This window comes from Oncorhynchus clarkii, chromosome 28 (assembly GCF_045791955.1).
Source record: "Oncorhynchus clarkii lewisi isolate Uvic-CL-2024 chromosome 28, UVic_Ocla_1.0, whole genome shotgun sequence".
Lineage (NCBI taxonomy): Eukaryota > Metazoa > Chordata > Actinopteri > Salmoniformes > Salmonidae > Oncorhynchus > Oncorhynchus clarkii.
The window spans coordinates 25865384-25877837 of record NC_092174.1 but is presented as its reverse complement, the minus strand read 5'-3'; the positions used below and the strand labels follow the sequence as shown (position 1 = coordinate 25877837).

Here is a 12454-nt window from a genome sequence, read left to right as displayed (position 1 = left end):
GTTTTCTGTAGGATGTCGCGCCGCAAGCAAGCTAAACCAAGATCATTGAAAGGTAAGTGATATGTTGGATGCCTCTGAAAAAGATCGTAAACTATGTTGGTGTGGAAACCAACCAAATTCACCAACTAACGTTTTAGATGAAATCAACTTGTATACGGTAGTGTGAGTTCATGTTTTTACATAGATTAGATACCATTTCCCTCTCGTTTAAAAGTATTTTCCCCTTTTTTACATACTCATTTGGAAACGCCTGGCGAATTCATTTTTCTTGTAGGAAAACCCCTCATGGTATAGTAGTAACATTGTAATTTGTGTACATTTAGGAAGCTAGAGAGGGGAGAAATGAGACAGCTCTATACGGAATAGGCTACCCCGAGCGATGTGATGGAACGCGGCGAGTTTGAGGACCATCTGGATCTGTTAATGACGCTGAAGTTCGGAGCTTGAGCTGTCTGTCTGCTGGAATGGTTGATTTGTAGTGTCACGTGACGCGAGTCTGATATTAAATGGGAGGAAGCATTTTTAATAAAGTGTGTGCTTGTGGAGGAGGAGATTAGTAGATTAAATTGATAGCTAGAAGGTACTACTTTGCGTTTGACCTGTTCCTTGAGAGCCTTGATAATTAGATTTCACGAACTGTCAGATTACTTTATAACTTTTTCATTATTGGTCAATAGTGGGGATTTTCTCATACAATCTATTCCACATTAGTGCTATATTAAAACGAATGCTATTATATGATTATAAGCATAAAGCAGAACTACATCCACATGTGATATGTATTTATTTGATAGACTCTCAGTTTCCAAAGTGATACATTATTTTTGCTCTGTACACATTCATTTGAGATGAACTTTGTCTTAATTTATTCTTAATTGGTCACATTATGATATGTACCAAAGGTATCTTAGATACATACACGTACACATACACACACATAGGGCTGTGACGGTCATGGAATATTGGATGACGTAATTGACCAGCCAAATGACCAGGGTCACTGTTCGAATAGCAAAAAAATGTATGCATTATTATTTTTAAAAAATTATTTAAGCACATTTTCTCCTCTGCTCCTTACTGCATGTGCTGCCATAGAAAAATAATGAATAGAACACCCGTCCCCATTCAAGGCAGTGATGGCATATAGGCGGCCATTGTGAATGTGCCCATAGGAGCAAAGCAGGAAGTAAAAGCAAGAACTAAAAGCAGGAAGTGCACCCATCAATATGTGCTGGGATTTGTTGATTCAGCTTAACTGACAAAACCAAAAATATTTTCCATTGCATGAACCACGTCATATAACATAATTTGAATTAACATTTTACATTACCATGGAAATGATTGCATCACAATATTAGGAAGCTATTGCGAGTGTAGTGTACCCATGAGTTTACAGTCAAATTTCCAGGGTTAGAGGTTCCAAGCCTGTTCTATTTGTTCTATTTCTATGTACGCTGCTGCTGCATTGTGTGGGGGAGGGGGGAGACTCGTTTGGGAGACTTGTTTGCTACAACAACACCTTTTGTTTCAGCAAGGAGTAACAAAGTTTCATCACGTTGTGAAGAGTCCATGTCCCCCAAAATCAGTTATGACGGTTATTTTATTTTAATGATGTCTTTATCCATAACCGTCAGTTACACGGTTCTACAGTAGCCAGCTTTACACACACAGTATTTCTCTGTAGTGTTTGTGGTATGGTAGCTGCCGAGGTTCGAGGTTGAGCTGCAGTTCATCTGACAGGCATTGTATTTTGCTCAGCAAATAATTGTCCACAATTTCACTGTCTCAGCTTGTGGTCTGTTGACTCTTTCTTTCTCCCCTTTCATTCTCGGAAGTCTTCATCTCCAAGGATAGTTACATGGTCTATGGTAAAATTCCTACAGCGACCATTTTAAATCAATACCCAGGAGAGAGGGGAATGTGAGTGTGAGTGTATCATGCACATCTCACTGTTCTTGTCACAGACTTTTTCAAGTGTGTCTGTGTCTGCTGGTTATATTCACAGTAAACAACGCCTCTATAGATAGATTTCTGTTTTTGTCAGCAGCTCACACTTTGGTGGCATTGACTGGTTTTGATGCTGTAGGTGAAATGACATTCTCTATTCTCCAAAGATAAATCACTTAGACATTATATGTTTGAACCAGCAGTGCTACAAGTGTGTGTGTGTGTGCACATTTCTTTAGTGTGTAGGCACATTTCTTCTGTGTGTGTGTGTACGTGTGTGTGTGTACGTATGTGTGTGTGTGTGTGTGTGTGTGTGTTGAGTGTGTGTGTGTGAGTAAACAGTATGTGTCAGAGAGAGACTGCATGCAATATTTTAAATATTGTCTGAGTGATGACATTTAGTGTTTGTTTTTGCATTGCTATTGAAATCCAAATGCAACAGCTTAGTTGCAGAAACGGTTTCTACTCCCATATGTTCTCCACAACTGTCTTGTCTTTAAGTAGAGTTGTAATGAAATGTGAACCCGTCCTAGATTTTTCAGAAGAGAGCAGGCAGATGTTGTTTATTGTTTTGTGTCCACCTCTATCCGTAAGGACGCAGTCACACTTATACTGATGTTCACAAGACAGCCTTCCTTTTCATCTGTTTTGGGGATTCTGCATAGTTTCAGTGTTTGCATTAGGTGGTGTCTTTCAGATTATATTTCCCCTCAGAATGTAGTAGCAGAGTATTATTTATTGGTTGTCTTGTGTTGGCTAGAAACAGTGGTCAGTGTTTGAATGTAATGGTAGCTCTTACTCTAGGTAGTTTACCTTTCAGACTGTAATAGCAGAGTTTCAGATCACAGTGTCATCGATTGTGTTGTGTGGGTTGTGTGGGTTAGAGACAGTGGTCAGTGTTTGAATGTAATGGTAGCTCTTACTGCAGGTAGTTTACCTTTCAGACTGTAATTGCAGAGTTTCAGATCACAGTGTCATTGACTGTGTTGTGTGGGTTAGAGACCTGGTTAATGTCCATGTCTCACCCTGACAGTAAAATAACACTTTGTTCTGTGACTGATAAAAGTAAGGTCAGACGCTGATGACACATGTAGGGACAGTCAATCCCAATCATGTCCGGAGACGGGGGTGTACTATCGGAGGCTATCGGTTGACTTAGGTTGAGAGACAGCATGTACAGAGAGAGAAATCAAATCAAATCAAATTGTATTTGTCACATGTGCCGAATACAACAGGTGTAGCCTTACAGTGAAATGCTTACAAGAAAGAGGACAAAATAAAGCCTTGATGGTCGCCTCTCTTTTTCTTCTTATTCTGTCTATGGAATCTGTCCCCCTTTCTTTTCTCTGTGGAATCTGTCCCCCTTTAACTTCTCTGTCGATTGGATGCTAGAGGGAGTCAGAGGTTATGTTTTGGTCCTGTTGAGGAAAAGGGCAACGTTACAAGTCCCGTTTCAATTAAGTCTGAGAGAAGTAGCCGGCGCCGTTAATGCTTAGGGGAATAGATGGCACAGGACAAGACCGTACATAATTCACTTATATGCAAACACTTCACCCTCGCCACTGACATTTACTCAATCCTGTTCCATCTGCATTTCTAAACTGTGGCGGGTGCATCGTGATTTTGTTTTGATGTGAACGCTGAAGTGTTGGGTCAGAAGCTTGTTTAGTCACAGTGATCTGCAGTGATAGAGGGATAGAAGGACGATCCCTCAGTCAGACTAGTCCAGATTCTGCACATACAGAACATATGACTGCCTGCCACGTTGCTCACTGACCTCCTGAGCAGAGAGCGCGAGAGAGAGACTGTTTTGATATTTTCTCTTAGAGCACTCTCTCCCACTCCTCTGTCTTCATTGGCTGAAAACTATATTTCCAGGGTAGCTGTCGTCTGCATACATACATTTATTTTCTGCACCATTTAGTTAATGTATAGCAGAGTATGATGAAATCGTTGTCATGTCATATACACCTTAAATATATGATGTTTATCACAAGATGAGTTCCATCACCACATGAGTGAACTCTGGGAATTGGCTTGGCATTGAAGCAATGGAAATAGTATGCTTCTTACAGTCAAGGAAATGCTATGAAATCAACAGCTAACATAGATCGTCTGTGTCATATAGGCTGTGTCAAAAATAACCCTGTTTTGGCTTAATTAACAGTCAGATTTAATTTGATTTCAGGTCATTGACGTTCAGGCTTTATTGTTATCATATTAGAGGGGTTCATTTAAAGTGGTGCAAATGTTGAGAGTTCAACCATAGTTAAACCATGTCTCCATCTCTAGTCCAGTATCGATGCATTTATTGATGTCCAACCTGGCCAATATGGAACTAGGCAGATGTGCTGCACTCTGTGGATCCATAGCCACTTTTTTCGATTTGCAAACCAAATTTACAGTACCTAATTTAAACCAAGTGATTGCAACTAGGCCATACAGTACTTGAGCTTTAGAGTTTTGTTGTTGCGAATATTAATGAAAAATAATTATTCAGTATGTATTCATAATTATAAAAAAATGCAATAAGAGCTGCACTCATTTGCTTTTAATGATTAAAGTGAGAGACAGAGTAGATATGCTATTCACTCTATTTTATTTTCCTCTACTTTAAACTCTAGCAAGCTCTAATGCCATTTCTACTTTATTAATAAGCTCCCAATATTTTTTACATTATTTTATTTTAATTTTTACAATTAATGATCTGTGATATAACACCCATTAACACTTTTCTAATGTGACACAAAAATATGGTTAGTATTATCATTAAGGAAATGATGATGGAGCCATAGAAATCCCATTAACATGGCTGTCAGTGTTCTTGATGTGCTGGAGGCTGGGGCTCAGTGAGTTGTGCCGGGCCTGTCTGGGTGCCACGGGAGCTGGCCGATATCTACTTTTATTTCATGGCGTGTGTCTCTCCTGTTGTCATGGCTTGTCTGTCTGCTGGGAGATGGTGCCTCCCCGATCTGCTCTCAATGATTGATTTCCTGACAAATTTGTTTGAATAAAATACATAAAGTATTATTATTTTTGTTTAATAAATATGAACATAATATAAAATAATACATTAGTATGATTATTTATCCATTGATAGTATTATTATTTTCAATAAGGTATTATTCAATTTCAAACTACTTCAGAATGACTATTCATATGTGTTTACATTATAACATTATAATAATACATGAAGGATTACAAACATTACAGTGTATGATTAACACATGGCTCCTCCATTGCAAATTATTTATGACCCTAATCAGCAGCAGTTCAAATAATGCTCATTAAGAAAGTTATTCATGGGCAGTTTGTGTCCTCTCCCCTCCTCTCCCCCAGCACTAATTGAGGAGGTTTGACCTGGTGACCCCAGCTAAATTGAGTTGTAGTCCCTGTGGCGAGTGTCTCCTTCCCGGTCAGTCAGGGCCGATTACACAGCCATTGTGCTCCACATTGTAATGTCCAAGCTCACTGTAACCAACCAGATGAATCCCGCTGCTACTCACCGCTCGCATATCCAGGAACAGAGATGCAGGGCTTTGCATGTGTGTGTGTGTGTGTGTCTAGCAGTCCTTCTTCTCTCACACACACACACACACACACACACACACACACACACACACACACACACACACACACACACACACACACACACACACACACACACACACACACACACACACACACACACACACACACAGCCTCTTTACTTATGGCCTTACAGCCTTTCACGCAACAGGAATTCATTTGATGGATTAAAGCAAGTGATACTCAGATTGTGTTGTGTTTTGCCCGTTCACTTCTTCATTAGATTGTGTTGTGTTTTACCCGTTCCCATCTTCGCTAGATTGTGTTGTGTTTTGCTCGTTCACTTCTTCATTAGATTGTGTTGTGTTTTGCCCGTTCACTTCTTCATTAGATTGTGTTGTGTTTTGCTCGTTCACTTCTTCATTAGATTGTGTTGTGTTTTGCCCGTTCACTTCTTCATTAGATTGTGTTGTGTTTTGCTCGTTCACTTCTTCATTAGATTGTGTTGTGTTTTGCTCGTTCACTTCTTCATTAGATTGTGTTGTGTTTTGCCCGTTCACTTCTTCTTTAGATTGTGTTGTGTTTTGCCTGTTCACTTCTTCATTAGATTGTGTTGTGTTTTGCCCGTTCACTTCTTCATTAGATTGTGTTGTGTTTTGCTCGTTCACTTCTTCATTAGATTGTGTTGTGTTTTGCCCGTTCACTTCTTCATTAGATTGTGTTGGGTTTTGCCCGTTCACTTCTTCATTAGATTGTGTTGTGTTTTGCCCGTTCACTTCTTCATTAGATTGTGTTGTGTTTTCTACATGATTTCTAAGAGACATTTCACCATATTGCTTTTATTGAGGACATATGGCCATGAGTCTTATTCTTTGGGTTTGTATTTATTGGTTGGTAATTCATTTGTAGATGACATGTTGAAGGATTGATTCTTGCCAGGGGATTGCCAATCTCTCCTAAATGACTTTGTGTTGGATTGTATATGTTAATCAGCGGACCTTCGATGCTACAACACTTGTAGTCAGATGACATTATTTCTGTTACATGTATAAAATCAAAGGAGCAGTGTTGATTTGGTCCCATGTGTATGTTGTATCAACACAACATTGCAGCATAATAATAAAAACAGTGTGTCACTGGCAGAGTTTTACAATGTACCTTGTCAAAAATGTATTAACTGATGTGATATTCTGTTTGTCTGCTCGTATAATATATTATTATATTATAATATATTATTATGTCTGCTCGTATAATATGTTATTATATTATAATATATATCACTTCAATATTATACGAGCAGACAAACAGAATATCACTTCAGCAGCCGACCAGCTACCATCTCGTTGAGATGGTTATCAGGCAGCTGTAGTATATATTCATTAAATGAGTCAGGGGTATTATTATTCATTTCTCATTGAGTATTGCATCAATGGCTGATGAAATGTGTATTTGATCGTTGCTGAGTTGTCATTGTTGGAGAAATACTATGGGTAAATTATTTGCATGTCTGACAGGTTAGCTCGGATGACCAATAGCGCACCTAGGTAGCACCTGTCAAATCCACTGAAACATCCCATGGAGTGATGGAAATAAAAAGGAATTTACATCAAGAACAAAAATGGCTTGGTTTGTCATTTTTTAATAAGTTCACAGTGGTGACAAACCATCAAATCATGGCTGATGCTGCTGTAATGGATAAGTTCTGATGGCATTCTAAAATGGAATTTTCTGCCTCAACTCCCTTATCTCGCCAACAGGGACAGTAATCAAAACAAAAACTCCAGCTCTCCTCCAAACACACACACACACACAATCCTTCCACCCAACCAATCTCTGTACAAACCATGGGGGATTTATTAGGATCCCCCTCTATCCAGGTCCATTTAAATGATCCTGGATGCAAGGTGCTCAACACAGCTGGATAAACTCATTAGATTCACAGGGACTCAGGCTCACTCTCTAAGGCCTGTATGTCTCCACAGGACGAGGCGAGGCTTCTGCACTGGTGAGACGGAAAGATACAGAGACACAGTTCTCTATTTACGGTGCTCTATGGGGACACATTCAACATTGCGTTCATCTGCCACTCCTCATCTCTCCCATTTTAGTGATGTGTTTAACAAATTACCTAACAGAGTTCAGAGGACTTTTGTATTCTCACAAATTGGATAAATGGTGTGTGATTAACTCTGGTAGGAGTGCAGATCTATTGTTCTTCCTTTTGTGGAATGAAACACATTTCCTAAACATGGCATGTCATAAAGACAGCTTTGAAGAGGATCTCCTTTACGGAAATTCTTGTTCAATATCGGCCAGCGGTTCCGGCAAGTGAAGGAGACATTGCCACTCCTATCTCTCGCGTTACCTCTTGATTCTCCAGCGAGGTTTGACACCACTCTCTACATTGACTCCAGCTCACTTGAGAATAAGTTGCTCACCACCATAAGATCCTTGTCTTAATTATACAAAGTACAGGATATTTGGTGCCTTTGTTTAAAAGTGTCACTAGCTGGTTTCTGGTGTTGGCAGTCACACTGCCACTCTCCCCCTGCTGGGAGGTCCTGTCAGACACCCCTTTCTCTCTGCTGAAGGGAAATGAAAGGCTAGATGGAGAAGGCATAATGGAGAATGCATTTCAACTGCAGGGGAGGAACAGCGAGGCATCAGAAGTCCTTGGTGAGACCCTAATTTCACAGGGAACAGGTGGGAGAGTCTTTAGTTCTCTTCCCGCTGCTAAAATACATTTAGTTCCCTGTATTTGACAAGCTGCAAGGAACTCTCTCCCCCCCACCGTCACCCAGTTCAAAACAGTGCCCACGTGAAAAAAAATCAGGCCTCATCAAGATAAAGTTATTTTTGTCAAGACCAATATCACATTGTATCAAATAAGGGTTAATTGCCATGTAGTGTAGCTAATTAATTAATCTTAACGCTGATCAAACCATCACTCCTATGACAAGCGACCAGTTACCTATCACTGACTGACTGGGGGCTGATCTGAATGCACAGTCATACTCTGACAAATGAAACCTCAAAATTGCACAAATATGCCACGTTGTGTGTGAACTGGCCTTGGATGAATACATATAAACACAGTCTTTCAAAACTATGAAATATAAATAATATTATATCTTATAGTCCTATGAATTGTTAATATCCCCGTAGTCTCACGTTGCCATATCTCTAAAATCATATCGTTGTCATGCCTCCCTTGGACTTTTTGTATTGCAAAAATGGTTTGAATGTTCCAAAATAGTTTTCTAACTCATCTTCTGTGGGGGTGGTGTGATATGTGCGTCACTGTTTTCTGTCCGGGTAGTTGTTACCTATGCTAGTTTTAAAGTTGTCAAGTGTGGCCGGCAGTCTATGATTTATATTTGTTGAAATTGAAAGAGGACTACGCTGGGAAAGTCAAATGTCACAACACGTTCTAAACCGCTCTAGTGACAAATGTACTTTTTCCTTCGTCTCCATTCATCCACATGGCTGCTGGCTGCACTTTTGCCCATTATTTTTCTTTTGTAAGGACCCAAAAAATGGAGGCAGTGGAAGAACCTATTCGAGTAAGTAAACACAGTTTTTATGTAAAAAAGCTAGCTGGCTACAGTAGGTCACTTTGTATGCTAACTTAACGGAGCTGCTAGCTAGCTGTTTAGCTAAGTTAATTAAATGTCATCAACTAGCTCAGCGTTTCCCAAACTCAGTTCTGGTCCCAGCTTCAGCTGTCAGTAAAGGAACAGTGTAGGCTACTGGATAGGGCAGGTATTTTTGTGTGAGGACATTATGAAAATATTCTCCAGTTCCAGTCCCTAGAGAGGGACATTTTGAAGACAGAGATAATAGCAACATATTCAGTGCTGTCTATTTTGAGGATAATGAAGCCTGTTTGTTTGTTTGTGATGTTTTCTATCCTCAGGAAATCTGTGAAAGCCTGTTTGCAGATGAGGAGAGAGGTCCATATGAATATTCCAAGAGACTGGGTAGATCCTATATTGTATGTGTAGGCCTACCTATGTTAGCAAATGTTGCATACAAAAAATACAGTTTAAGATCACTCACAATGTATAAACCTATTACAATTGGCGCTATTACCATTACAAACCCTGCAGGAGGTCTGCTGGAAGTGCAGGGTTCTGTCTAGCAGGGGCACAACTTTGGTTTTATAAGTGGGGGGACATCATTAAATGTTTTTATCCAGTCGGATAAACACTCCAAACAGCCTACCCGACCGCTTGGAGGAGTTTGCATGGTCCTAAAGCACACCATTGCTTCGTTTTGTATCACATTCCAATGGTAAAACTGCCATTTCAGAATGTGGGGGGACATGTCACCCCCGTTCCCAGTGAAAGTTGCGTCCCTGCCTGAAATTATGCTTTAGTAATAATAGCCTACTTGTTACTACTCAAGTATCTATTGTTGTTTACACTAAAATGTCTAATCTTTACATATGACTTAGCTTATTTGTACATTTTGAAGTGTTGATTCTTTGAAGTGAAGTGTTTAAACTTGTTTTAACTGTTAAACTATTATTCAAAATGAACTAGTGTCAATGTTGATTAATCATCACAATCCTGCAATAAAGAGGGGTTCTGTCTCTAATGTGTCTGTGTTTCTGTGTTGTATTCTCAAATGAACATTTCCTTTTTGTCTAGTTGTAAGATCACCAATCTGTTTTATTTGATTGTCACTCTCTCAGTATATCAGCTATGTGAATCCATTTTGCACATTATCATATGGCATGCATCACTAATGCAGCCATAGGCCTACAGTATGATGTATGTCTAATGACCCTGGTTTGATTCCAGGCTGTATCACAACCGGAAGTAATTGGGAGTCCTATAGGGCGGCGCATCATTGTAAATAAGAATTTGTTCTTAACTGACATGTATAGTTAAAAGGTTAAATACATTTAAAAAATGATGGCATTACTGGCCTTATGGGCAGTAAACTCACATATTGTTTACATGTTGAGATATATGTTCTCAATTTTAAATGATACCAGTAGACAATGTACAGTATATACCAGATTTTGTATATGCTTTTTAAGTGCTAGCATGTACAGTTGTTTAGTGCACATCTAACCCTTGTAATTTAGGTACCATATGGAAATAAGGAGATGTCAATTAGGCTACAGGAGATGAGCATTACAGATAACATTTTATGAGGTTAATGAAATGTTATTTTATAAATTGTAGCAATGTTGCTTGCAAAATAATTGCAGTTGTTCCCATAGATAGACAGTACATGGTTGCTCTATGTATCACTGACCCTGCATAAGCTAGCGACTGGGCTAAAACAGCTAACTTTTAGGTCAATAAAATATGCTGTTTTTATTAACATTTTGTAGTCTTTATAATCATGAGAGAACGTTAACTAGCTAGATATACCAAGGTAGCTTAGAAGGTTAGCTGACTTTTCTAAAAACATACCTCGTTGTGGCTACGTACTTCTTGTCCCTTATGCTAGCCTGTACAGCCAAATATCACTTCAGAAATATATTGATAATGGCTGGCATTGTAGGCCGTTGTCCTGAATGAATTGTGAGTAATGATGTGTGAGAAAGTTACAGAGGAATAAATATCATACCCCCAAAAACCTTTATTTAACTAGGCAAGTCAGTTAAGAACAAATTATTATTTACAACAACGGCCAAACCCTCCCCTAACCCGGACGACGCTGGTCCAAATGTGCCCCGCCCTATGGGACTCCCGATCACGGCCGGTTGTGATACAGCCCGGGATCAAATCCGGATCTGTAGTGACACCACTGCGATGCAGTGCCTTAGACCACTGCAACACACGATCCAAAATTCTAGATTAATGCTGTGACAGTACCATTTTAGTCTAAATGTGTTATTTATCTATATCTTCTGTCTAATACATGGGGTTTTATTTTGTCTCAGAGATATCCTCTCACTAATGCAGTCATCAAGGTGTTTTTCAGTTTGTCACTGTTGATGTTGGGAGAGGGTTTCTTGGGAGAATTTCATGAATCATAATGTCATTACTCAGTCCAATATGTTATTTACGTGGGAGGTTGCCTACCTTGTTGCCGAACCTCATACACATGAAAGGCTTGTGGATTCCCAAACCCCAGAATTGCAGAAATCACTGAAGCTGGAGACTTATATCTCCCTCTCTAACTTTAAGCATCAGCTGTCAGAGCAGCTTACTGATCACTGTACCTGTACACAACCCATCTGTAAATAGCACACCCAACTACCTCATCCCCATATTGTTATTTTTATTTTTTGATCTTTTGCACCCCAGTATCTCTACTTGCACATCATCTGCACATCTATCTCTCCAGTGATAATGCTAAATTGTAATTATTTCGCCATTGTGGCCTATTTATTGCCTTACCTCCCTAATCTTAATACATTTACACACACTGTACATAGATTTTTCTATTGTGTTATTGACTGTACGTTTGTTTATCCAATGTGTAACTCTATGTTGTTGTTTTTGTCGCACTGCTTGGTATTATCTTGGCCAGGTCGAGTTTGTAAATGAGAACTTGTTCTCTACTGGCCTACCTGGTTAAAGGTGAAATAAAATAAAAATAAAAAAACAGGTTGAGCTGTTGAAATCTCCTGGAGTTTCCATGCAGTAAATAATAAATATAAAAAAGATAGTGTAGAAAAAAGGGAAAAGAAAGTCTCAGTGTGTCTGACAAGTGGAAACTTGTTTTTGGTTTCTTGCTGTTAATCGCTTCTTCCCCCTCTCTCTCTTTCTTTCTGGCAGTAGAAGACAATGTGATAGAGGAGCAGCACAGTCCTGGGCAGACTGCCATTCCGAGCGGTAATGCTCCATTTCATATTTCATAATTGGGGTCTGGAAAGTGGAGCGTGCGTGTGATCTATGGAATGAAGTGTGTTTCAACCATTAAGATATGTTACTGCTCCTTGTGTGTTTGCTCACCTGTGTGTGTGTTTGTGTGTGCGTGTGTGTGCGAGTGCCCGTGCAGGCACGCATGTCTG

General features: G+C 39.5%; 1 protein-coding gene across 6 annotated transcripts in view; it reads left to right on the top strand.

The window, feature by feature from the left end:
- The window catches only part of LOC139387030 (zinc finger protein 521-like), a 174488-nt gene that overhangs the window by 882 nt on the left and 161152 nt on the right, over positions 1-12454 (top strand). For 2 of the 6 annotated variants that reach the window (XM_071132992.1, XM_071132993.1), the window contains exons 1-2: positions 1-52; positions 12219-12275. The exon at positions 1-52 is cut by the window's left edge. In XM_071132992.1, the coding sequence (XP_070989093.1) occupies positions 13-52; positions 12219-12275 (97 nt within the window). In that variant the 5' untranslated portion in view covers positions 1-12. The remainder of the gene's footprint in view (positions 53-12218; positions 12276-12454) is intronic. The other 4 variants (XM_071132996.1, XM_071132998.1, XM_071132995.1 and 1 more) reach the window with 3 other exon arrangements.